The 24,979-nt window shown below is 47.6% G+C and overlaps 3 protein-coding genes across 4 annotated transcripts in view; 2 read left to right on the forward strand and 1 right to left on the reverse strand.

Annotated features, from left to right (window-relative positions):
- Positions 1-122: 122 nt before the first annotated feature.
- nadk2 (NAD kinase 2, mitochondrial) lies at positions 123-8,190 on the forward strand. Of its 2 annotated transcripts, none has more exons than XM_084450952.1 (12): positions 123-985; positions 1,471-1,559; positions 1,834-1,922; positions 3,248-3,329; positions 3,572-3,655; positions 3,882-4,021; positions 4,303-4,387; positions 4,539-4,682; positions 5,051-5,106; positions 5,227-5,280; positions 5,397-5,520; positions 5,612-8,190. In XM_084450952.1, the coding sequence occupies exons 1-12, from the start codon at positions 755-757 to the stop codon at positions 5,742-5,744; spliced, it is 1,311 nt and encodes a 436-aa protein (XP_084307078.1). In that variant the 5' UTR covers positions 123-754; the 3' UTR covers positions 5,745-8,190. The 2 variants fall into 2 exon arrangements, with proteins under 2 accessions (XP_084307078.1, XP_084307079.1); XM_084450953.1 differs by having other exon boundaries at positions 4,587-4,682.
- Positions 8,191-9,342: 1,152 nt separating this feature from the next.
- Positions 9,343-13,951, reverse strand: skp2 (S-phase kinase-associated protein 2, E3 ubiquitin protein ligase; the record flags this gene model as incomplete). Its single annotated transcript, XM_084454692.1, has 10 exons — positions 9,343-9,535; positions 10,011-10,118; positions 10,260-10,311; positions 10,538-10,665; positions 10,762-10,863; positions 12,179-12,313; positions 12,506-12,649; positions 12,854-12,968; positions 13,084-13,340; positions 13,938-13,951. The coding sequence occupies 10 exons, from the start codon at positions 13,949-13,951 to the stop codon at positions 9,343-9,345; spliced, it is 1,248 nt and encodes a 415-aa protein (XP_084310818.1).
- Positions 13,952-15,676: 1,725 nt separating this feature from the next.
- Positions 15,677-24,979, forward strand: part of rictorb (RPTOR independent companion of MTOR, complex 2b) — a 30,456-nt gene continuing 21,153 nt past the window's right edge. Inside the window, exons 1-23 of the mRNA XM_084461563.1 lie at positions 15,677-16,011; positions 16,097-16,161; positions 16,258-16,389; positions 16,953-17,016; positions 17,192-17,318; positions 17,434-17,603; positions 17,723-17,790; positions 17,889-17,956; positions 18,498-18,580; positions 18,756-18,843; positions 18,991-19,081; positions 19,178-19,244; positions 19,533-19,613; positions 19,732-19,832; positions 19,972-20,137; positions 20,242-20,343; positions 21,111-21,157; positions 21,430-21,565; positions 22,127-22,326; positions 22,923-23,049; positions 23,224-23,388; positions 23,759-23,835; positions 24,261-24,339. Coding sequence (XP_084317689.1) covers positions 15,976-16,011; positions 16,097-16,161; positions 16,258-16,389; positions 16,953-17,016; positions 17,192-17,318; positions 17,434-17,603; positions 17,723-17,790; positions 17,889-17,956; positions 18,498-18,580; positions 18,756-18,843; positions 18,991-19,081; positions 19,178-19,244; positions 19,533-19,613; positions 19,732-19,832; positions 19,972-20,137; positions 20,242-20,343; positions 21,111-21,157; positions 21,430-21,565; positions 22,127-22,326; positions 22,923-23,049; positions 23,224-23,388; positions 23,759-23,835; positions 24,261-24,339 — 2,340 coding nt within the window. The 5' untranslated portion in view covers positions 15,677-15,975. The remainder of the gene's footprint in view (positions 16,012-16,096; positions 16,162-16,257; positions 16,390-16,952; positions 17,017-17,191; positions 17,319-17,433; positions 17,604-17,722; positions 17,791-17,888; positions 17,957-18,497; positions 18,581-18,755; positions 18,844-18,990; positions 19,082-19,177; positions 19,245-19,532; positions 19,614-19,731; positions 19,833-19,971; positions 20,138-20,241; positions 20,344-21,110; positions 21,158-21,429; positions 21,566-22,126; positions 22,327-22,922; positions 23,050-23,223; positions 23,389-23,758; positions 23,836-24,260; positions 24,340-24,979) is intronic.

Raw genomic sequence — 24,979 nt, forward strand, 5'->3', positions numbered from 1 at the left:
GGGCAAAGCATGAGGCTACGCGTAGTATTGTACCATTCATGTGTTAGCCTAGTTGACGCTGGTGGCTATATAATATTATCGTACGTTGTCAGAAAGTCCTCTAGATAATTTCCTCTCAAGAAAGCTGGGCCCTACATTGACATTCCGGCAAGAAACTATAGCTACGTATGATAAAAGTGATAATTGTCCGATAATCAGAATATATAGTTATAGGCGAGGGGTGATTCCGTAGAATTGCTCGCGCTTGCAGGCAACTTTGCTAGCCGAAACGTCAGTAGTTAGCTCACTAGCTAACAGTAGCTACTGTAAACTAGCGCTACGGCAGCCGCAGGTTGATTCATAAGTGGGCATGCTATTGAGAATAAAGTTGACAGATCGATCACACAACCTCGCTTGCAAACTTGCTGTCTAGCTAGTTGGAGTCAGGGGCACATTTGGTCGAGGAGGATTGCGCGTGACCTTCCATGCCTGTTGTTGGAGCTCGCGTATCTAACGTTAGCAGTGACAGATCAGACACATGCTCTTCAGATCCGGACGGACGAGATTTGTCCCGCAGCATCTGGATTGAACGAGGTCATTCAGTGCATGAATGAAAGCAAACCCAGCAGCTGGCAGGCGCAGATAAACAGAGACTTCTAGCTAGCCAACGGTAGCAACATTTGATCAACTAAACAGGCAAACCCATTTGACAGTTCTTAATAGTAACTATATTAATTATTTAATCAAGTCTTGATCTAAGATTTGTTTCCCAAGAATGACCAATCGTTCCTTTATGAACTTTATGTGCTGTGGGAATCGAGTTGTCACAATTCTAAATGGTCGCCATGCGCCTCTCCTGTCGGGAATACGAAAACTCGCATCCCATCATGCAGATGCTGGGTTCAAACCCGCTAAAGTTGCCGTGGTGACAAAGACGACAAGATATGAATTCGAGCAGCAAAGATATCGGTATGCAGGACTCTGTGAGGAGGATCTGAAGGAACTGGTAAGTGAATAGAGAAACATTTTGTTTGGCACATTGAATGGGGGGTGTCATCCTATATTCCTCGGGTCTTATGTTCCTCCCAAAAAAGGGTTCATAGGACCCGGGGAACATAGACATGTTCCCTTGAATGGTTGCAGGCCGGGAGGTGTGTGTAGCAGTTTGTTGCCACCCTCATCCCAGACTTGCAGAGCCTTGGCTGAATATTCATCTCGAAAAGGATGTCACATATCCCTAAGGGCAGTCTGGCTTTACTGGTCTCCATGAGTTATGCTCTGTATAGGCCTGTATTTGCTCTGTATAGGCCTGTATTTGCCTGTATTTGCTCTGTATAGGCCTGTATTTGCTCTGTATAGGCCTGTATTTTGTGAGCATTATGACCATCCTCTCCACTAAAGCCTGAACATTGCTACCAAACAGGCCATGGTAATGCTCACACAAACATGATCATAATGGTCGGTCTTTGACACAATTTGTGTTCATGGCAGCTGGCGATGAAGGGCTCCAGCTACAGCGGTCTTCTGGAGAGACACAACATCCACACGCGCAACGTGGAACACATAGTGGACAGTCTACAGTAAGCTGGGTTGGGGGTTTGGGACTAAAGACCATGGAAGTATGTTGAATGTCTCTTTATTGGTCTGTGTAGTAGTGTATGTCAAAAGGGTCTGTGTGTGCCGGTATGAAGAAACCACTGTATGACCTCTCATCTTCCTTGTGAAATGAATTGACTTCATGCCAACACACACACACAAACTGGCCATACACCTCTGTCAATACTTTGCAGAGGAGGACTAAACAGCAGTTGTCTGTGCGGTTCTTGATAGAAGGCGTGTCTCTTTGTGCCCTAGACGAGATGGAGTGGAAGTACGTGTGGTGAAGAGGAGGGAGTATGATGAAGAAACAGTGCGATGGGCGGATGCCATTATCTCAGCTGGTGGTAGGTGTTGAAAACCCCCTGTTGAACTGTAGAAAGGGTCATTTGATGTCAGTGCTCACAGAATAAAGAGGGTTAAACAAAAACACCATAGTAGCTATTGTATTAGGGCTGGCCCGAGTAATTAGAGTATTCCACTATTCGTTCAATAATAGGTTGGTATTCGGAGCTTAATTCAGTATTCGAAGCTTCGTTTTTTTTTTTTGTCCCAATACTCCAAACCGATACCAACATAATCATAACGTTACGCTGACTTGACTCGCAAAAGTGCAACTGAACAGAATTTCATGAACAGAATTTCTTAAGAAGCATTTTCATCTCTGCCTCTCCTCCTCTCCTCCTCTGCTCTCCTCCTCTCCTATCCTCTTCTCCTCTCTTCTCCTCTCCTCTGCTCTGCTCTCCTCTCCTCTCCTCTGCTCTCTCTCCTCCTCTCTTCTCCTCTCTTCTCCTCTGCTCTGCTCTGCTCTCCTCCTCTCCTCTCCTCTGCTCTCTCTCCTCTGCTCTCCTCCTCTCCTCCTCCTCTCCTCCTCTCTTCTCCTCTCCTCTCCTCTCTTCTCCTCTCCTCCTCTGCTCTCCTCCTCTCCTCTGCTCTCCTCTTCTCCTCCTCTCCTCCTCTGCTCTCCTCCTCTCCTCTTCTCCTCCTCTCCTCTCCTCTGCTCTCCTCCTCTCCCCCTCTGCTCTCTCCTCCTCTCCTCCTCTGCTCTCTGCTCTCCTCCTCTCCTCCTCTCTTCTCCTCTCCTCCTCCTCTTCTCCTCTCCTCTGCTCTCCTCTGCTCTGCTCTGCTCTCCTCTCCTCTGCTCTCCTCTCCTCTCCTTCTCTCCTCTCCTCTCCTCTCCTGCTCTCTTCTCCTCTCCTCTGCTCCTCTGTTGAAAGGATTCCAGACTGTCCATCAGTACTTATTGAACATTTTCAGCATATAAAAAACAATACTGTGATAATACCAAGGTAGAAATTGCGCAAATTGGTTGCCTTTTTACCCACTAATTGCATGACCAATAATCAAACAGCATTTCCAACCACATGGCTTTTGTTTACAATTTCTGGACCGTTTGAGTATTGGCCTTTATGAACGCAAACCGGACCAGTTGGAAAATTGAAACAATGTATAATTCTCACATTCATTTGGATCACAAAACGGACCTTTAGGTGTGAACGCGACACCAAGACACCGGAGTTCACTAAAATCGATATTAAGACACTCGGCTGTGCCTCGTTTCTATGACAGCAGCACAACCCATGATATATTGACCATATACCACACCCTCTCATGAGTTATTGCTTCAATATTGCATAGTTCTCAATTATACTAACCTCCGTTCATTTTGTAGGTGACGGGACTATGCTACTTGTGGCCAGTAAGGTCTTCAGCAAGGACAAACCAGTTGTTGGTGTCAACACTGACCCAGAGAGGTAAGGAACCCACCATGGATCAACGCGTTTTATGATGAGAGAGAACGTTCTGGAATGTCCTCACGCTCAGCCAAAAACGGTCGGCAAGTAATTAGAATCAGAGTGGTCATTAGACAGTGGTGAAAAGTGAACAACTGGGAGTAATGGCTCCTTTTGATTCTTGGGAAAATCCGTATTGGATGTGTCCATTTAGCAGCCCTCGTCTTAAACTAAATCCATTTAGTCTCTTTGTTTTTCTGAAGGTCGGAGGGACACCTGTGCCTGCCTGTTCATTATACACATGCCTTCCCCGAGGCCCTCCAGAAGCTCAGGCGTGGTGAGTTCAGGTGGGTTCCTCCCTTCGGCAACATTCCTCTCTAGGTTAACCAAGCATGGGCTCTTACACTGCCCCCTGCTGCCCATGTGGCTGAACTGCTGGATTTGAACTGCTCCTGGAACGGCAACGCCTATAAACATCACAGCATGTTTCCCATCACCTCTCTCCCTCCCCCATGGCTCTTCCTCTCCGTCTCCCTCCGCTTAAATCTCACAATCCTTTTCTGGTTGATCTAGGTGGCAGTGGCGACAGAGGATCCGTCTGTACCTGGAGGGCACAGGGATCAACCCCACCCCGGTAGACCTCCACGAACTGCAGCTCAGTCTGGAGCAGCACCACATGGCCCACCGGCTCACCACCATGGAGACCCAGCGCAGTACGCCTCCATCAGCTCCCATGTGTACTTGTCTCAGTCTTTCTGTCTGTCTGTCTCTCTCTGTCCGTCCTAGACAAAATGGATGCTGCTTGCGTAGGAGTCGAAACACTGTCTTTGAGTCATGTGTGTGTGTGTGTGTGTGTGTGTGTGTGTGTGTGTGTGTGTGTGTGTGTGTGTGTGTGTGTGTGTGTGTGTGTGTGTGTATGTATCTGTGTGCTTGGATTTGTTAAAGGACATTGTTGAGGGTCTCTCTTTGATTAAGATGTCTTTCTTTGAGACAGGTGCAGTGGATGACAACTCTGTGCCTTCCCTTCTCCCTGTCCGAAGTCTAAACGAAATCTTCATCGGGGAATCTCTCTCCTCCAGGTAGCCCAGTCACCCACCCCCCCTCCACTAAACATTACCATCTGGTCATGTGTCTGAGCATGCTGTGTTCATTAAGCCCCTCCCTCAACTACCAGCCCCGCCCATCTCTCCAGCGTTCTCTCATGGGTGCATCTCTGTCCGTCCCTCACAGGGGGAAGTCTAACACCTTCAAACCCCATCTCACCCTCTCGCTCCATAGGGCTTCCTACTATGAGATCTCTGTGGATGATGGACCCTGGGAGAAGCAGAAGAGTTCAGGCCTCAGCGTCTGCACCGGAACCGGATCTAAAGCCTGGTACACTGAGCCAATAAGCGCTAGCTGCCTTTCTTAGGACTAATTAAGCCTTTTGAGAACCAATGTTTCTGGGGCCTAGTGGCCCATAGGGCAGGAGCCTATCTCCTGTTTCCTTAGCGTGAGGCAGCTTGAAGTACAAGTACACCCCCTGGACATGACGCTAGTCGCTTAGTCTTAGGACTAAGTTTACTGGAAAACCAAACCCTAGTGTACACTGGATTTAATTAAAATTTGTATAAAAAAAAAGGCCTTCTGTCATCTTCAGACTGTACTCTAAACTATGCATTGAATATGGGTCTCTGGCTTCACAATGCTTTACCGTCCACGGCCGAGAATCACTCAAGTCTTGATTTTTTTCATCTGCACAGGTCCTATAATATTAACAAACTTGTTGAACAATCCGTGGAGGATGTCCTGAGAATAGGTAGGTGTACATCACAGATGGACGTCCCTTAAACCTTTCAGCAATAGATTTGATCCTAAACGAGTGAAGCTAAAGACTCACATTCACTACAGCAATTATACAACGTCTTTTTCTTTTTAGGAAAGACTCTAGCTGGCCTTGATATTTCACTGAATCAAAAGCTTATTGAAAAGGGTGAGTTCTAGAACGTTTGTACTGTTGAATGTATAGATGCATGAATGGAGCTACTGTTTTAGTCTCTTGGGCGTTATGGCGTGAATTAACTAAAAGGTTATGGTGTCTCTGGTCAGTTACTGAGGAATACAACAAGTCCCTGATGTACAGCCCTGAAGACCAGCGAATGTTCTTCAGCATCAGAGAACCCATCGTCAACAGAGTGTTCTCAAATAGTCGGCAAAGAGGCTTTGCCAGAAGGTACTTGAGTGCTTATTCTTGAGTTCAATTCATTTACAGCTACGTCTCGTTACCTTGCTCATGTGTGAATTCTCCTGCTCTCGATGTGAAGGGTGTGTGTGCGCTCGCGCTGCTGGGACGCATGCATGGTGGTCGACGGCGGGACGTCGTTCGAGTTCAACGATGGCGCCATAGCGACGATCTGCATGAGCGAGGAAGATCAGCTTCGAACGGTTCTTCTTTAATGCCGACCGGTCGATCGCCACATCGGAGCTCCAAGGCCCTGTCTGTGATCGAAGGCCCCTCAACAAGGAGAGATGTAGAAAGGGAGTAGGATGGGTTTGCTGACCACGTCAGTCGGTGCGCACGCGCAGCTTCAAGGCGCGAAGTCTAGTTTTTGAGGTGAGCGCGGTGTGGCAGTTCCAGGGAAACGGAAGAACAACAAAAGAGAGACCAGCAGAGGGCTTCAGTAGTAGGCCGTGGATGGGCTCTTTAATCTAACTTTACTACGTACAACCTGAGAGATCTTGGGCCTCCAGACTGGCAACCTTAATGCTGTGCCTCTTCTCATTGCTCCGGCCGTATCCTGGTCCCTCTGTAGCAGCCTAATCTGAGGGGACAACCTTGACCTGCTCCTGGCGCTGCTGCTTCTGCTGCGCCAAATTAGACTCCTAGTCTAAACTCGGTCTCTCAAGGTCTCATGGGAGTCGCCTCCCTCGTTTGAGTTCCTGTACGAGACCCAGAATCTTTTGCAGTCGACAACTCCATATTCTGCTGCAGGTCAATGATCAACTGGTTCCTCTGTTGTTCCCTGGTCTCCAGTGCCGTCTCTCTCTCTGTGGTTACTGTCGATAGCGTGTTGCTCCAGTCAGCCAGATGTGAAAAAGGGAGCTAGGCACCCCGTACCGTCAATGGGAGCTCCAAAATTCATGAGCGTTTTCCCACATTCTCCGAAATGTGGCAGCCACAGGGGAGCAAAACCTAGGAACATGATGGCCAACTAAGTTCAAATATCTGATCTAAACAAATCATCCTTAATTATTTCAAGACAAAACATGTTTAATTATTATGCACTTTTTTAATCAAAGATCATTGATTACAAATGGAATAAGGTGTGAAAATACAGTTGCTCAAAAATACAGAATAATGAAACAATTCTAATACTACAGATTGCTGAGTTCAGTTAATACAATAATACAAGGCTTGTTTGGTACCACCTAGGAAGGGTTAGTTACAGCTGCACGTGATCGGGTCAAAAACAATCATTCTTTCTGTCTTGAAGCTGCTTCATGCACATACCTCACTCGTGACGTGGTCGGTGAACCCACCTATAGGGACAGACTATCCAAGACAGTCCCCTCTCTTTGGAGTGGCTGATAACAAAATGCATTTTGACATTGCACTTGTTTGCCAAAACAATTATATTTGGTTTATTTTGGTTTCATTAGCTTTTTGTTAGTTACTTTCCGTTACCCATACTTTCTTTAAGCTTGCTTTGACAGTAGAAGTGTAATAGTTTAAGTGGTGTTGCCAATTTTTTTTTGTTTCAGTTTTCTGAATACAGTAAGTCTGTTAAGTTACCAAGCCTGTTGCATGTTGCCCCACGATGCGTCTTCATCACCCAATATGGAGATGAATAACTTCATCGTGAGTGCCATGAGTTTACTCAGGCATTGTGCTATTGAATCATGTCCTGTTTGCATCATGTCAGGTAGTTGTAGTGTTAGAGATGTTGCTTTTCACCCTCGCTATTCACTGTCCTCAGTTCATCCTCTAACGGTATATAGCCAAATATGGGACAGGGTGAGTTAAACTTAAAAGGCAAAAGAGCTGTGTGCATATCCAACCTTAGTAGGCCACTTGCTGGAAAATATACGCAACGTTTTCATTTCATCAGGCAACTTCCTGGACGGACAAATGAAGACCTAAGGGTCGAAACGTTGCGTATATTTTCCAGCACGTGGCCTACTAAGGTTATATTTTCAATAAAGTGGACCGGGAGAAATAAGTGCAGATCTTTCCTCCTCACACATGAGTTACTGTTGCCACTACAAAAAGGAAAGGATGTTCAGACTTGTAAATGTGAATCCATTTCAGATGTTGTGCTCTCTCAGCCTGAATAGTGAAAACTCACTACGCGTTGCTTTTTGATCTGATCATGTTTGCACTATGACAGTTGATGTATATTTCTTACATGCCAAGTGTTACAGAAACTGTTTGATGATGATTTCACTATGAGGGTGCATTTTACTACATACCATGGTGAATGATTATGAATGACATGTTTTTCCAAATCTTATTGTGCCATTATGTATGGGAAAGATTGCTTCAAAGTCAGTGAGCTGAGGGCACGATGGGTGGAACGTTTGATGATATTTGTTGACAAATTAAAAAATATATTTTGAACTTGGCTGATGGATATTTTTCTAGCACTTTGAGCCAGTATGCTTTTTAAAGAGATATGTGATAAATGTGCACTAAACCGTGAAACATTACTTGGTTTAATGAATGACGGCCATGGCTCCAGAACAAGACAGCTGTAGAAGCATCAAAAGTGCTGAAACAGGCCCGTCATGATCTAGTTAACAATATGCACCCCTCGCCTCCCTCATGAAACCTACCTACGTACAACAGAAAGGTGACAAAGGATTGACATCTTATACACATGTAATACACAGTTAAATATGCAGAAGGGTCAGTGTCTCTTGATCATTGTTAGGAAATTTGGGCTGCATTTTATGGTCCAAATTGTACAAATGAAGCAAGCCTGACAAGCACTCGTGTCAAAGTACTCATTCACCAATAAAATGGGAGCATCAAGTGTGCCAGTGTGTTGTGATTTTGGTGAAATGACTCGCATCACAAATTCAATAAACATACAAAACTTTATTTACATAAAAACTGTATTGCATTTACACATTCACTTTACACCTCCAGCACAATGCATGAATAAAGAAGTAAAACAGGTTTCAGAACCATCAAGTATTGGGTGAAAGGCGCCATCCTGTGGTAGACTTTAGTATTTCAGTTCAGTGATGCTGTGGTGCACATCAAATTACATTGAATACCTACAAACAATTTATGAACAGCAGTTACATTGTGTGACCATTATCTTCTCAATTAACTGTGTTCTCAATTGGTTCATTACCTTTTAAACATACAGGGGTTAGCTAAAAACAACCTCACCTACTTGACTGATCAAGTAGTTGAACCTTTACTCAAAACCTTATATAACACTTAAGATGTATCAGATCAGCAGCACCATCATTCAAACTGTTTTATTGGCTACAAAATACACTTTTTGGACGTTGACCAGAATAGCAATAAATTAGCTTCATCCATTTGACATTCAGCAAATTCAACATCAGTAAGAAAGTACAACTTGCAAATGTCAGTTGTCAACATTATTTTTCCAAGATCAGACTACAGCTATGTCTTAGGAATGTTTATAGACATATGTAAACAAAACCATAGGATCCATAATATGGGTTTAACACCATTGTGCGTATATTTCACTGATGCTGATAAGACTTCAAGTTCAATAGCTTCAAGATTATTCAAACCAACCTTTTTGTATCGCACATTCCTCAACAGGTGGGATTAAAACATTTCTAAAAGTCCTAAAACTACACTGTGTGTAGAAGATTCTCATTGAGTTTTTGTACCTCCAAGGTCATATTCATCTACTGGCCCTCTGCCATTATAACGGGCAGTGGGCCAGTGTTTCTCAACTCAATGCTACAAAAGCATCGTCTTCATGAACAGTTGGTGTCAAAGCAAGACAAAAGTATTCCCAAGGACACCAATATACTCTTGAAAGCTTGAATGCTGTCCTGATGCTGACTAGGGCTTGTATTTCAGTCGACACTTCTCATTCCACATCCTACGATCGTTCACGGAAGCAGCAGAGGGTCGAGCGATACCTGAGAACGGGTCGTTGTTGATGGTGATGCGTTTCAAGTAGCTCTTCAGGTAGGTGTCCTGAGCGAGTCCATACGCCTGCAGCAGCTTCAGCGAAGGGAACGTCTCCAATTCACTGAAGAAAAACACCCAAACAGATTTATTTAATGTCACTAAAAGAGGCATCAAAAGAACAGTGCGGTGAATCATTCATGTTAAAGGTGTGTGTGTACTCTCTCCTAGCTAGAAGACTGATCTTGTTCAAATGGAAAGATCTTATTCTGACCCTCAAACACTATCTGATCTCCAATTAGATCAGAGGAAATTACTAGGAAATTTCACACTATTTGGCAACCCTTTTTAACCTTTGCAGAGGCTGATGGTATAAGTATGTTATCTTTAGGTAACGCATTTGTATTTATTTTCTCTTACCATGTCATTGTTTGTTTTTTTATTTAATTTTCCTTTACAATTGTCTGGCCATGTATGATGATGCTCAACGTCACTGTCTGTCTGGTGGGGGGGGGGGGGTGGTTTGTGTCTGTTTGGGCCTGTTTGTATAATATGAAAACAAAATAAAAAGTGTGGGTAAGTGTGTGTGCGTCACTCACGCCAGTGCAGCAGGGTGGATCTGGTAGCAGCGGCTCAATCCCAGGTTCACCAGATGCTTCAGCTGCTGAAGGACGGGGAAACTGTCGGTCGTCAGCAGAACGCTGTCGCTGTAACGCACACGCACAAACAAGTCATCAAGTTAACATAACCACGTGGGCAACGGTTTGCTTAGTAGTAATACAGCACATACCTGCTTGGCTATACCTGGCATTCAGTGTACAATTACAATCACTACCCAGGAACCTCACCTTAGATCCAGAACTATGAGGTTGGGACATCTCTCCACCAAGGTTTTCACATCTGAAAATGAGACCCAACATGGGCTAATGGTTATGAAGACACTCATATGGGCTGAGATATGGGGGCGCATTCCAGTCCAAAGATCCCCCCTTTGCATGCGTCTCTTAATTCCTCTTCCCAGATTTTAAACAAGAAAAAAAAATTGCGCAATGCAAACATGTGCATGCGAGCAACAAGAGCATGAAGAAGCAGGTGGGATGCTTTAGCACCCTGAGGTCATACTCACCGTCCAGAACCAGGTTCTGTCTGTAGCCGCTGAGGTTGAGATGAGAGACGCCGGACGGGACATGGCCGACCACGGCTTTCACGTGATCATGGCTGAAGTCACACCAGGAGATGTTCAGCTTTAACAGCCTAGGCGCAGGAGAAGAGATTTGAAATCAGCTGATTAATCTATCGATGTTTTGAATGCTGCCCCCTGCAAAGCAACCCGAAAGATTTCAAACTTACTGAGAGCAGGACTCCAGCATCCCTCCGAGCCCAGAGAGGTTAGAGAAGCCAGAGCAGCCACTCAGGTTGAGCTCCTCCAGTCCAGGATTGTCAGCGAGGGACCTGTGAGGCAGACAGGTCAGGGTCAGACAAACTCACCTTTAAAAGGTGCACCGTCACGTTGGTTTCAGTTGATATTATTTGGATTAAATGATATGTAGGTGTTTTTAAAAATCCCCATTAGTGTAGTTGCTTTCCTACACAGAAGACGGAATTGTGGAGAAAGCTTAACAGGATAAACGAGTCCGGTGACGTCACTAGACCGGTTTTCCCTTTGAAGTAGTGTGACCACCCGTCCTGAGTCACCAAAACTGAACGCATCCCGCCTCAACACACCAATGTCCCGCATTTCAAAGATCATGGTAAAAAAAAAAAAAAAAGGCCTAATAATAATGTCATTTAAAAACAATGTTCCACTTCCAACCTTGCATGCCTCGATCCAATACCCTCTTCTATTTAAAAAAAAAAAAAAAAAAACTGTTATTGACGAAATATCGTTAATCAAAAATCAATCACTCTGGTGGTCTGAGGTAGCCTACTACTAACTCGCTAGTTACAGTGGAGACGACAGCCGCAAGCGAAAGTTGAGCTAAAGAATAAAATGGATGAACCCAATAGAGACTCTGCTCCTATAACAAAGACAGGGAGAGGAAATATACGTGGCTGAGATCTGGGGGCCTGGACCGATCAACAGAGGCCCTCATGTCTGTCTGAAGCTCTTGGTGACCCTCTTAGCGAGAATGGCATAACCAGATGTAGGCAGTTCAACGGATGCATGGGCAGATGGTTGTGACTGGGGACAGAACTGAGACCCGTCATAGAAATTGTAGTTTCATCATCTCCTTTGTAATTCACCACCTCCCTCAACCTTTCACATAGCTGTGTGAATCTAATTCATGACAGGATGACCTCCAGGAGGTCAACACACCTAGACGTTGTCTGCTCCAGAATAACCATCCTTTGTCCCATTGTCCCTGCAAGAATTACCGCTTTTTCTCATGTGTATTAACGTGTAACGTGTCTGTATTCTCGACCACTGTTGATGACGCCTGCCATTTAATATGACGTGTACAATGGGTTAGCCAATCACATCCTGGAAGCGCCTGCCTGTGTATTGCTTGAATATAAGGCCGCGCAAGATCAGACTGGGCACTTCACTTGGATAAACCACTCACGTGCGTTGTCCTGAAGTCCTTGCGCTCGTATGCTTTCTCAATAAACCAGACTTAACCTGTTTGAGCGAATCTTGGCAAATCCTTTTTGACTAGATCAGTTAAAAATCTTCTACAGACCGCACCCTTGTTGGATATCCTACTCTGCATGAATGGTTGTTAAACCATCCTGGAGAGGCTAATTTGGAACAACAGTTTCTACTCACTGAATGACGCCCTGAGAGAACTCAAGTCCCTCCAAGCTTAGTTTCTTCAGTCGTCTGCAACGGGAGAGGATGTCATGTAGAACCACGGGGGTCACAGTGCAGCTGGACAGATCCATGTCCTGGACATTCAGACACCTGGGACAGTGGACAGACGGGACACGTGATTGGCTAGTCACACTTTACTCAAGGCCGTAAGTTTCAAATTTCTGCCTATTAATCAACCAATTACCCTTTAATTAACGAACAACTTTGCTGAGTCTTTTTTTAGAAGACTGCGCTTGATTGCAACCACTACAAATGACCTGGCATCTGGAAATGAGTAGTCACCCTGTGTAAGTGAATTGTGGTTCTCCAGGGAAGGAGCGAGGACAGCGCAGTCTCCGAACCCCAGCAGTGAGCACCTGCCTCAGGGCACGATCCAGCTTAACCACCCCTTCCAGATCCACACTCTGCCACAGCGACTCGTCAAACCTGCCAAGCACGCGAACAAAGACAAAGTGAACGACTTCCCAAAGGGTATAGAATGGTAAACGATCTGTACATCCGCGTATATCAGAGGGGAGGTGTTTGATTGAAAGTCTGAGGAATACATGAGTTACGACTAGTAGAGAAAATGTAAAAAGGTAATCAAGACTATCGGGTTTCAACAGGCACGGTTTGAGGCTCCAGACTCACGCGAGGCGATGCCAGCGCTTGCACACCCGTGAAGCCTTGAGGAGCTCTTGCATGGGGAGGCAGAAGAGGATCCGCAGGAGGACCTCATCTGGTAGACTATCCCAGCAGGACAAGGCTATTCACAGGGAAAGAGGCGTTTACTTTTAAACAGGTTAAGACATTTGGCAACATTTTTAATGGATGTGATATTCTACGATAGCAGACTACTCAATCACTAAGCTGATAACCACCTGTGGAATCCCTCCTTTTTCTGCTCCGCCTGGCAAGCACAAATTGGTGCTCATGGTTCTCTTTCCCCTTGGAGACTAAGGTGATTCTCGGCTGCTTGTGAGGCGGTGACCACTGCTGGATGAGCTCGTTGGGGGTGCTCTCAGCATCTAGACCCCCTCCTAAGCGAACCCTGCTTTTCCGGTTGCTCTTCTGGTTGGAGGAGGACAATATGGAGCCATCGAGATTCTCACTCAGACATGGCAACTCGTGCAGCGGCCTGAAGCAGAAGACACAACAAAATCTTTACATATGAGTGAATTGAATCTGCTATACAGGATCCCAGTCTTGATGCGAAATAAACATAATACACACTTTTATATGTATATATATACATATATAACGTGGCACAAAGGGTGCCCGCCATATTGCAAGCTAACTTTGGATAGCCGTTTCGAGCGGGCCAAGAAAGCGAGGGAGAACTTAAAACTCTTGACTCAAAGCAGTAACTATACTCAGTAAGGTAAGAAAACGTTGGTGAAATCTTGCTTACTCTAGCCAGCTAGTTTAGCTTTTGGATGCCCTGTTTGTTCACAAAAGAAAGACCAAGAGGAGTTTATGCGCGCGTTCTCGACTTGCACGCGTTTCGTTTGCAGGGATTTATTCTAACATGGCTCTAACTTGCTAGCTACTAGTTGACATGTAATAACACTATCACTCGAATTTGAATTCTGAATATTTAAGCATGCTCCATTGGTGGTAAAGTTAGGAAAGTGGCAAGAGTTTTGACCCAGGGAGAAACCTGCGTCCCCGGCCAAAGTTGCGCCTCGTCGAGTCGATAGAATCCTCTGACGATAGATTAAAATTACGGGCTCACCTTCCGTGTGGCATTTCCCCTGGTGCAAATGAAGATAGCTCGGAAAAATACAGCTATAAAAGTCAGTTTGACGACTACGTTTTCTGCCTGGATAGTTTGATCAATGCCAAGCGGCTGCTGTGTGTTGGTTTAAACCTCCCGCTTGGTTGCCCGCTTATGTGTTTGTGCAGCGCTGCTCTGGAACATTTGATTGGCTGGCGCGAGACCGACAAGAGGAAGTGACTCTTCTTCGGGGTGCCGCTAGAACATAGAATCTAGCTAGAATCATGTTTTAAGGACAAGAGCGACACATAGTGGAGAAGATACGGAACTGAAACTTAAAACGCTTGAGCAGTACCTGGACACAAATTATGTGTTTATCCACTATAAATATACAAACTTATACAAGCACAGTGAACTATTGTGTTGCAGTTATTATTTCAGAAGACTCTAGCCTGCCCATAGCTGTGATTGAATTTAACAATATGTACTGTACTGCAACTCTCCAGAGACAAGCCCTAACATTTATGGCCTTATTTTTGTGCCCAAGTTATGGGCCCAAAAAGCGTCCATCCTATGGGTTCTATTAATACATCCATGGGGGGCACACCGTTATTTCTCTCCCTGCTAGCGGTGTTGCTGGGTGAAAAAACCCAGTAGCTCGTGTGTCTCTCGCGATAATCCCGGTTGTTTCAGGTGGTGTTGAGCGAAAAAGCTGGAAAGATGGCGGTCAGCATCCGAGGCCGTCCGTCCCGAAGCATTCGGATGCGAGGTGAGTGAGACCAAATCCCCCCTCAGTTCACGAGGAGCCAGAAATGCGATGCAAAAGTTGCATTAGGCCCGATAATCGCTGTCTCCCGCTTACCAGGTTAATGTCGATTCTGACTTTGACAGGTCGGAATGACAGTGGGGAGGAAAATGTACCGCTCGATCTTTCCAGAGGTACGTTCAACGCTGTGTTATGAATCAGATTGGAGTCAGCAGCAGCATCACCAGTCTGTGTAGCTAGCGGGATGCTGCTGCTATACTACACACACAGTATGAATGAAAGGCATTCTGATTTTAGTCAGCTGGCTTGCTGCTAACAATATGTAGGTATTCGCGTATTACTTTGAACAACCCTGCTATGTGGTGGTGGTTTGACCGACCAGTAGCTCAAGTGCGACGTTTCCTTCAAAATTCATTCGCTTAGCTAGCTAGCTGTGCAGTCAGTAGCCTCGCTGGCTAGCTAACGTTTACTAGTAGTCTAACTAGCAGCGGCTACTGTCCATCTAGGCGCCTCTATAGCTAGATATATCATCATGCATTCGCATGTATCTGACACATCGCAGTGTGGACACACTATACTGTACATGCAGTAATATTAGTGCAGTGATGCTGTTGTGGATTACAAGTGGTAGCTAGCAAGCTAAGATTTAGCTTGTTAGCAATATTGTTTGACTATTCACTTCGCCCAACTACAGTACACACACACACACACACACTCTCTCTCACTCTCTCTCTCTCTCTCTCTCTCTCTCTCTCTCTCTCTCTCTCTCTCAAGACTGCTAGGTCTGTTTCCACATTACAGGGAACCCCTGTCCTTGTAATAGCCCATGGCCTGATCTGGGTCATGATATTCATGCTTAATTTGTCTAATGCCTGAATAGCCCACATAATGCAGACATGCATGGCCATGTTTTTGAGAGTGACAATCTTTTAATCACATATTTTAACCTGCACTTATCTGAAATGTGTTTATCTCTTAGAAGTTTAGTGTGCTGGTTGCTGGTTAATGAGACGCAGTCACCCTCATGCTGGTTCTACCCTGAACACAACAATGGAGATCACCAGTGATTTTCCTCAGTGAATTTCAGCTGAGCCGAACTTCGTACATTTACCTGTTCAGTGGAAATCATTAATTCCACCTTCGGCCAATACCACCTGCACATCAGCTCATCCAATTAACTGTATCAAATACGAGGAAGCTGTCACTTACTGTCCTCGATTAATTTCAGATCCCTCTGACAACCTTCGTGAAATCCTTCAAAATGTCATCAAGCAGCAAGGAGTCTCCAATATGCGCAAACTGGGTCACCTGAACAACTTTGTAAAGGTGTGTGGGCGACAAATTGGTTTGTGGTGTGTAATGGGTGTTCAGCAGTGTTGTTCAAGCCAGTATGTTTGTCTTCCTCTCTTAGCTTCTCTGCAATGCAGGCCACTCTGAGGACAAGCTTGGGTTTACTTATGAAGAAATCATCATTTGGTGAGACCAACATAGACACTGTCATACTACAGGTACTGCGGCAGAAATAATGCATTTCCTTTGACTTTTCGGATGCTGCTCCATTCCCCCTCCCAGCCTGCGGTTGGCGCTGTTGAATGAGGCCAAGGAGGTTCGTGCGGCGGGCCTGCGGGCGATGCGCTACCTGATCCGAGACAGCAGTGTTCTCGAGAAGGTTCTCCGGCTTCAGGTGGACTACCTGATCGCCAGGTGAGTGTCTCGTATGAACCCGTCCACTTCAGTACCTACTGAGACCCAGACCTGCTCCCGAGGTGAACCTGGTAAATGGTAAATGGACTGCACTTATATAGCACTTTTATCCAAAGCGCTTTACAATGGCCTCTCATTCACCCATTCAAACACACATTCACACACCAATGGCAGCTGCTGCCATGCAAGGCGCTAGCCTGCTCATTGGGAGCAATTTGGGGTTCAGTGTCTCGCCCAAGGACACTTCGACAGGTAGTCAGGAGGAGGCGGGATTCGAACCACTGACCCTAAGATCAATGGACGACCCGCTCTACCTCCTGAGCTACACAACCGCAACCTCAGTGCACGCCGGCCCCTAGTTTGCCTCTTCAACACCGCAAGTCCTTCCCTTTAAGGGCAGATTCATACTCTGCGCAAGCTGCGTAAAACGTACGGCCACGCAAGATGTGTGAACTTTACGCGAGCGCTTGCATCGAGCCCGCGGTCGAAGCCACATCAGCGTAGCTTGTGTAGAGTATGAATGAACTAACTAACTAACTAACTAACTGGACCCTCCCCCCCAGGTGCATAGACATCCAGCAGAGCAATGAGGTGGAGAGAACACAGGCCCTTCGACTGGCACGAAAGGTAAACATGTTAATGACTTTCAGTTCCCAGCAACTGTCTTAGATGATGATGATGATGATGGTGTAGTTAGTAGGTAGCTAGTCATTTCCCAGCTCTGGGTGCCTGAGCCTGTCACATGTAACGGAATGCCATTTCTGAGATCCTGCTGTCTTCGTCTCTCCGCCGCCCCCTACAGATGATCACTGTAAATGCACTGCTCTTCCCCTCCTCCGTCACCAACTCCCTGATCGCCGTGGGCAACGACGGGCTACAGGAGCGAGACCGCATGGTGCGCGCCTGCATCGCCATCACCTGCGAACTGGGTGAGCGCACACACACGCACGCCGGCAAGCACGCCACGACGAAACAAACACACCCATCTCACGTAACCGCCGTCGTGGTGGTGAACCCCTGTGTGGTGTGCTTCCTGTTTATTAGCCCTGAAGAACCCTGTGATGGTGGCACAGAGGGGCGGTCTCAGCACCATCCTGAAGAACGTGATCGACTGTCAGCTGAGCCGCATCAACGAAGCGCTGATCACTACGATCCTGCACCTCCTCAACCACCCCAACACACGGCAGTACGTGCGCTCCGAAGTGGAGCTCGAGGTATTGACAACACCCAAGGATAACAGCAACTTTGAACTCCAATTCAGTAATTTCAGTTACTTGGATTATTGGATAACTTGGCTAACTGCTATTTGTTTTCATAAAAATGTTGTTCTCAGCAAATATTGGCCCCATACACAGACTTCCACTACAGACACAACCCAGACACAGCAGAAGGGCAGCTCAAGTGAGTTTGACAGCGTGTTGCTGAACTGAAGTGTGTTCTTCAACCCTACTATTAGTTTAGTATGTACTCATTCTGGCCTGTTGACGTGCTGATTACAGGGAGGACAGGGAGGCGCGATTCCTGGCCAGTAAGATGTCCATAGTTGCTTCCTTTCGCTCCTGGTCAGGTAAACCTCGCTACTATAATCGTTCATGATTCCGCTAATATCAGCAGCGTGGGGCATGATATGCATGGTGAACATACGATATGATGGTGTGATATCTGGGCTAGCTCTTGTAGTGCGTAGTGCGTAGTGTATAGGCCTCATGATCGTAGCAGTAGCCTGTACAGCCTCCTAGCCTGTTACATGCCCAGGTCAGAGGTCAGAGGTGTTCTCTTGGTTTGTCCTGCTCCTTCTGGACATCATTGACATCTCTGGACCGTTACAATGGTTTCTCCGTTTTAGAGTGGGCAGAGTAGGCCCTATTATGTGTCACTTTCTCTGCCCTGAAGAAGACCAGTGTGGTCGAAACATGTTGGTTTTTAGATTTTTAGCCCAAGATAATTAAATAAAGGCTTTTTTCTCCTACCTTCCTCGCCTTCTGGTTTTGAGTGCCTGGGGACCTTCTGTTTTTGCATTGAAGGCCCTATTATGTATTGGTAACAGTGGCGGTATGAACATCACATGTCCCTGGCTGACTCTGTTCTCTGTCGTCATCTCTCTCCAGGCATCATTAACCTGTGCAAGTCAGGCAATTCGGGAATCCGCTCTCTGATTGGCTTGCTCTGTATACCAAATATGGAAGTGAGGGTAGGTGTGTGCTTGTATGAAGGAACATAGCAGGCAGTCTTGTGAATGGAGGGGATGTTGTTGAGTCCTCTCGCTGGTGTGTTTGTGCTCAGTTGATGTATTATGTTTGAAGAGCAAGCCCTGCAAACGCATTTTACAATGTCCTCAGTATGTATCCCTGTTGTCCCCCTGACAGAAAGGACTGTTAGAGGTGTTGTATGATATCTTCCGTCTCCCAGTGCCTGCTGCGACGGCAGACTTCACCGAAGCTCTTATTAGCGTAGGTGGGTACCGGACCGTCACATTTTCCTTCTTTCTCCAAATTGATCTTTGACTGTTCAAAATCATCGGTGTGTTTTTAAATTGCATTTCTCTTCGTGGTAACTTACATTTGTAACATGATTTTCTACCATCTTCTCCGGGGGCTCTAGACCCCAGTAGGTTTCAAGACAGCTGGAGATTATCAGATGGTTTCGTTGCTGCTGAAGCAAAAGTTATCCTTCCACATCGAGCGCGTTCAAGGTAAGACCCACGGCTCTGGAGCTGGACTCATATTGTCTTGTAAGTAAGAATTTGTCTTCTAAATGATTGTATTGATATTATTCTATGGTTCCTCAGGCCTGACTTGATGGATAACTATCTGGCTCTGGTGCTGTCAGCCTTCATCAAGAGTGGACTATTGGAGGTACAGTATGGTCAATAGGGACATGGCTGGTCTGTAAGTGCTGAATATGAATGTACGATACAGCATTTCTTCTTAGTTGATTATTCACATCCAAACACCTACCTGTTTGAGATCATCAATCTCTCTTTCTCTCTCCTTCTCTCTCTTTCCCTCTCTCTCTCTCTCTCTCTCTCTCCCCCTCTCTCTCTCTCTCCCTCTCTCTCTCTCTCTCTCCCCCCCCTCTCTCTCTCTCCCTCTCTCCCTCTCCCTCCCCCCCCCCCTCTCTCTCTCTCTATCCCTCTCTCTCAGGGTCTAGTCGAGGTCATCACGTGCAGCGATGACAGCATATCCGTCCGGGCCACCCTCCTCCTGGGGGAACTCCTCCACATGGTAACCCCCCCCTCTGACATCACCGGGAGCGTAGGAGTCTGGCGACCTGCTCTCCCAGATTCCATCTGTCTTTGTTATCGTCGCTCAGCTAACAGAGAGCGCTTGTTTCCTCCCCCAGGCCAACACCATCCTCCCTCACAGCCAGAGCCACCACCTGCACTGCCTCCCCACGCTCATGAACATGGCCGCCTCTTTCGACATCCCCCAGGAGAAGAGGCTGTGAGTGTCCGCCGCACACACACACACACACACACACACACACACACACTTAATCTGTTATACACCGCTGAGTAATGGCTGATTAATACCGTTCATTTTGACGTCACTCTTTTTTTTCTTTCTCTCTCTTTTTTTTTAGACGGGCGAGCGCAGCGGTCAACTTCCTGAAGCGCTTCCACGAGAAGAAGAAGAGAGGACCCAAGCCCCACAGCCTGTACCTGGACCACATCGTCAGGAAGTCCATGGCGTCCCACTACTGCAGAGACCAGCACTTCAGAGCCCAGAGGGATATCTACGTCATCAAGGTAGGCCTCTCACACACGCCACGCCCGCCGGACCGTCCCCGCCCGCTCCGGCTGGTCCCCGTGGTCCGGGCGGTCCCCAAAACCCTGTCCCGTTGTCACCGCAGGACACCGAGGACGCCCTGATGACGAACCTGAGGGACAGCCACATCCTGAACCACAAGCAGAACTTGGACTGGAACTGGGTCCTCATCTCCACCATACTGAAGGTCAGACACAGCGTGGACCTGGACGGGACCGGACAGGATGGGTTCTAGTGGCCCAGAGGGACAGGATGGGTTCTAGTGGCTCAGAGGGACAGTATGGGTTCTAGTGGCTCAGAGGGACAGGATGGGTTCTAGTGGCCCAGAGGGACAGTATGGGTTCTAGTGACTCAGAGGGACAGTATGGGTTCTAGTGGCCCAGAGGGACAGTATGGGTTCTAGTGGCTCAGAGGGACAGTATGGGTTCTAGTGGCCCAGAGGGACAGTATGGGTTCTAGTGGCTCAGAGGGACAGTATGGGTTCTAGTGGCTCAGAGGGACAGTATGGGTTCTAGTGGCTCAGAGGGACAGTATGGGTTCTAGTGGCTCAGAGGGACAGTATGGGTTCTAGTGGCCCAGAGGGACAGTATGGGTTCTAGTGGCTCAGAGGGACAGTATGGGTTCTAGTGGCTCAGAGGGACAGTATGGGTTCTAGTGGCTCAGAGGGACAGTATGGGTTCTAGTGGCTCAGAGGGACAGTATGGGTTCTAGTGGCTCAGAGGGACAGTATGGGTTCTAGTGGCCCAGAGGGACAGTATGGGTTCTAGTGGCTCAGAGGGACAGTATGGGTTCTAGTGGCTCAGAGGGACAGTATGGGTTCTAGTGGCTCAGAGGGACAGTATGGGTTCTAGTGGCTCAGAGGGACAGTATGGGTTCTAGTGGCTCAGAGGGGTTATGGGTCACATCGGCCCCCGTTTGAAAACTGATAGATTTCTGGTGTTTCTACTTCCTCAGTGGCCCAACGTTAATCTGCGCAGCAATAAGGATGAACAGATGCACAAGTAAGTGTGGCTCCTGTTTAGCTACAGTATGTTGCAGACATGATGGAGGGATTGACTTTGTGTGTGTGTGTGCGTGTGTTTGTGCGTGCATGCGTGTGTGTGCTTGTGTGTGTGTGTGTGTGTGTGCGTGCGTGCGTGCGTGTGTGTGTGTGTGTGTGTGCGTGTGTGTGTGTGCGTGCGAGCGTGCGTGCGTACGTACGTGCGCATTCTTGTGTGTGTGTGTGTGCGCGCGCTTGTGTGTGTGCGTGCGTGTGTGTGTGTGTCCTCTTTAGGTTCGTGCGCAGGCTGCTGTTCTTCTATAAGCCCAGCAGTAAGCTGTACGCCAGTCTGGAGCTGGACCACCCCCGGGCCAGACAGCTCACCGTGGTGGGCTGCCAGTTCATCGACTTCCTGCTGGAGTCTGATGAGGTGAGGGGGCACACACACACACACACACACACACACAGTCGTCACACGCAAACACACACGCGCGTGCGCACACACAGTCGTCACATGCACACACACACCAGCGGAGAATAAGGATTCCTGTCTCTATGGACGAGTGTCTGAATGTCATGTGTCTTGTCCTCAAATGGACTCTGGGTGAGATTCTTGGACAAGTAAGAGATCTGCTGAATGACTGTGATATGTGAGACTGTCCTAACCCTCGATCCCTGTCTCATCTTTTCTTCGTTCTCTCTCTCTCTCTCTCTCTCTCTCTCTCTCTGTCTCTCTCTCTGTCTCTCTCTCCCTCTCTCTGTCTCTCTCTCCCTCTCTCTTTCCCTCTCTCTCTCTCTCGCCCTCTCTCTCTGTCTCTCCCTCCCTCTCTCTCTCTCTCCCTCTCTGTCTCTCTCTCCCTCTCTCTTTCTCTCTCCCTTTCTCTCTCCCTCCCTCCCTCTCTGTCTCTCTCTCTCTCCCTCTCTCTCTCTCTCTCTGTCTGTCTCTCTCCCTCCCTCTCTCTCTCTCTCTCTCTCCCCCTCTCTCTCTCAGGATGGCCAGGTGTTCCTGGAGGAGCTGGTGAAGGACATCGTTCAGTGGCTGTCCTCCTCCTCCGGGCTGAAGCCCGACCGCAGTCTCCACAGCAACGGCCTGCTCAGCACCCTCAGCCAGCACTACTTCCTGTTCCTGGGCGCGCTCTCCTCCCACCCGCACGGCGTCAAGACGCTGGAGAAGTGCAGCGTCTTCCAGTGGTCAGTCTCAGCCTCACACCCCCCTCGCAAGGCTGGACGTCCTGGACACTGGTCATGTCTCGACTCAGCGATGAGGACTAGGGATGCACCGATATGAAAACTTTGACCGATACCGATGACGGATATTAACATTGCTGTCATGGCCAATAATTGATATTTATCGATGTCGATATGTTCTGTATAAAAACACGTTTCTATGATAATCAAATGTTATACATACTGAAAAACACATGGAAACACTGTCTCTATTTCAAAAACATTTGGAAAAGCCGGTAAATCATAGATTTACCACATTGTTTCCTCTCAAAAACAACACACACAACAGCAGCTAGACAGAAATAATGATCTGCTGTTCACATCGGCCCTGTTTTGCACATCGGACCGATACCGATATATTAAAAAATGACTAACATCGGCCAATACCGATATCATTCCCGATATGAGGATTCTCCTTTAAAACAGGCTTCTTTCATCTCTCCCTCTCTCTCTCTCTCTCTATCTCTCTCAATCTCTCAATCTCTCTATCTCCATCTCTCTCTCTCTCTCTCTCTCTCTCTCTCTCGATCTCTCTCTCTCTCTCTCTCGCTCTCTCTCAGCTTGCTGAACCTGTGTACTCTGAAGAACCAGGACCACCTGCTGAAGCTGACGGTGTCGACCCTGGACTACAGCCGTGACGGTCTGTCCCGGGTCATCCTGTCCAAGATCCTGACCGCCGCCACCGACGTAAGCACCCTCGCGTCAGCCCATCAGACACAGACTAAAGTCTAGACACAGACTAAAAGACTAAACTGATTATCTTAAAGAAAAAAAAAAGAAAAAACACCACACACTGACTTGATGCTGATAAGAGAGGTTGTGAGAGTCGCACGTCTGTCCCCCCCTGCTGTCCGACTGTAGAACTCCAGGCTGTACGCCACCAAGCACCTGCGGGTTCTCCTGCGCGCCAGCGTGGAGTTCTTCAGCAACTGGGGCATCGAGCTGCTGGTCACCCAGCTGCACGACCGCAACAAGACCGTCTCCATGGAGGCGCTGGACATCCTGGACGAGGCCTGCGAGGACAAGGTGGGCAACCGGGGCGGGCGGCGGCTCACGTTACCGGGGGGACACGTGAGACCGTATTAACGGGGGACACGTGAGACCGTATTAACGGGGGGACACGTGAGACCGTATTAACGGGGGACACGTGAGACCGTATTAATGGGGGGACAGATGAGACCGTATTAACGGGGGGACACGTGAGACCGTATTAACGGGGGACATGTGAGACCGTATTAATGGGGGGACAGATGAGACCGTATTAACGGGGGACATGTGAGACCGTATTAACAGGGGACATGTGAGACCGTATGCGTGCTGTGTCTCTATGTGTGCTGTGCTTCGGCCCCTGGGTCTGGAATGCGTTTTGATTCCTGCTCGGTGCTGCCCCCCGCAGGCCAACCTCCACGCCCTGATCCAGATGAAGCCGGCGCTCACACACCTGGGAGACAAGGGGGTCCTGCTCCTGCTACGGTAAAGACCACGCCACCGCCACCTACGGCGGACCCCCACGCGTGTGAACTGTGTGTGTGGGGCGTGTGTGTAGCTGCTAACCCAGCGGTGTGAACTGTGTGTGTGGGGCGTGTGTGTAGCTGCTAACCCACGCGTGTGAACTGTGTGTGTGGGGCGTGTGTGTAGCTGCTAACCCAGCGGTGTGAACTGTGTGTGTGGGGCGTGTATGTAGCTGCTAACCCAGCGGTGTGAACTGTGTGTGTGGGGCGTGTGTGTAGCTGCTAACCCAGCGGTGTGAACTGTGTGTGTGGGGCTTGTGTGTAGCTGCTAACCCAGCGGTGTGAACTGTGTGTGTGGGGCGTGTGTGTAGCTGCTAACCCAGCGGTGTGAACTGTGTGTGTGGGGCGTGTGTGTAGCTGCTAACCCAGCGGTGTGCTCCCCTGCAGGTTCCTGTCCATTCCAAAGGGTTTCTCCTACCTCAACGAGAGGGGCTACGTCACCAAGCAGCTGGACAAATGGCAGAAGGTACTGTAATGGAATTTAATCTGATCGAAAGTAAAAAAGATTTGCCAAGGTTCGCTCAAAGAGGTTAATTAAAAAGAGGATTTATTGAAAAAACATACGAGCGCAAGGACTTCCAGGATAACGCACGTGAGTGGTATCCAGCAGAAGTGCCGCAGTCTGGTCTTGCGCGGCCTTATATTCAAGCAATACACAAGTATGACGCTTCCAGGGATGTGATTGGCTAACCCATCTGTACACGTCATATTAAATGGCAGACATCATCAACAATGGTCAAGAGTTGAGACACGTGACATGAGAAAGGGCGGTAAATCTTGAAGGGACAATGGAACAAAGAATGGTTATTCTGGAGCAGACAACGTCTAGGTGTGTCGACCTCCTGGAGGTCATCCTGTCAAAAATGAGGTTAGCACAGCTATGTGAAAGGTTGAGGGAGGTAGTGAAATTACAATTTCTATGACAGTACCTTAATAATAATTCAGTCGAGATCACTTTTGTCAAATTTGAACATTTATTATACAAGCGGCATAATGCATAGCATATGAATTTTGGCGGTGTGCTCTGTCCGGGGGGGGCCCCCTGCCTTCCACCGTCGTGGAAAGCGCTCCACCGGCGTGGAAAGCGCGTTAGCAGGGGGAGGCAA

Source organism: Borostomias antarcticus (assembly GCF_949987555.1).
Source record: "Borostomias antarcticus genome assembly, chromosome: 2".
In the NCBI taxonomy this organism is placed as follows: Eukaryota; Metazoa; Chordata; class Actinopteri; order Stomiiformes; family Stomiidae; genus Borostomias; species Borostomias antarcticus.

Excerpts from the sequence above, each read along its gene's own strand:
- nadk2 (XM_084450952.1), top strand. The coding sequence starts at position 755 with ATGACCAATCGTTCCTTTATGAACTTTATGTGCTGTGGGAATCGAGTT. Across the intron at positions 986-1,470 it reads AGGAGGATCTGAAGGAACTG|CTGGCGATGAAGGGCTCCAG; the intron begins GTAAGTGAATAG and ends TGTTCATGGCAG. Across the intron at positions 5,281-5,396 it reads TCAAAAGCTTATTGAAAAGG|TTACTGAGGAATACAACAAG; the intron begins GTGAGTTCTAGA and ends GTCTCTGGTCAG.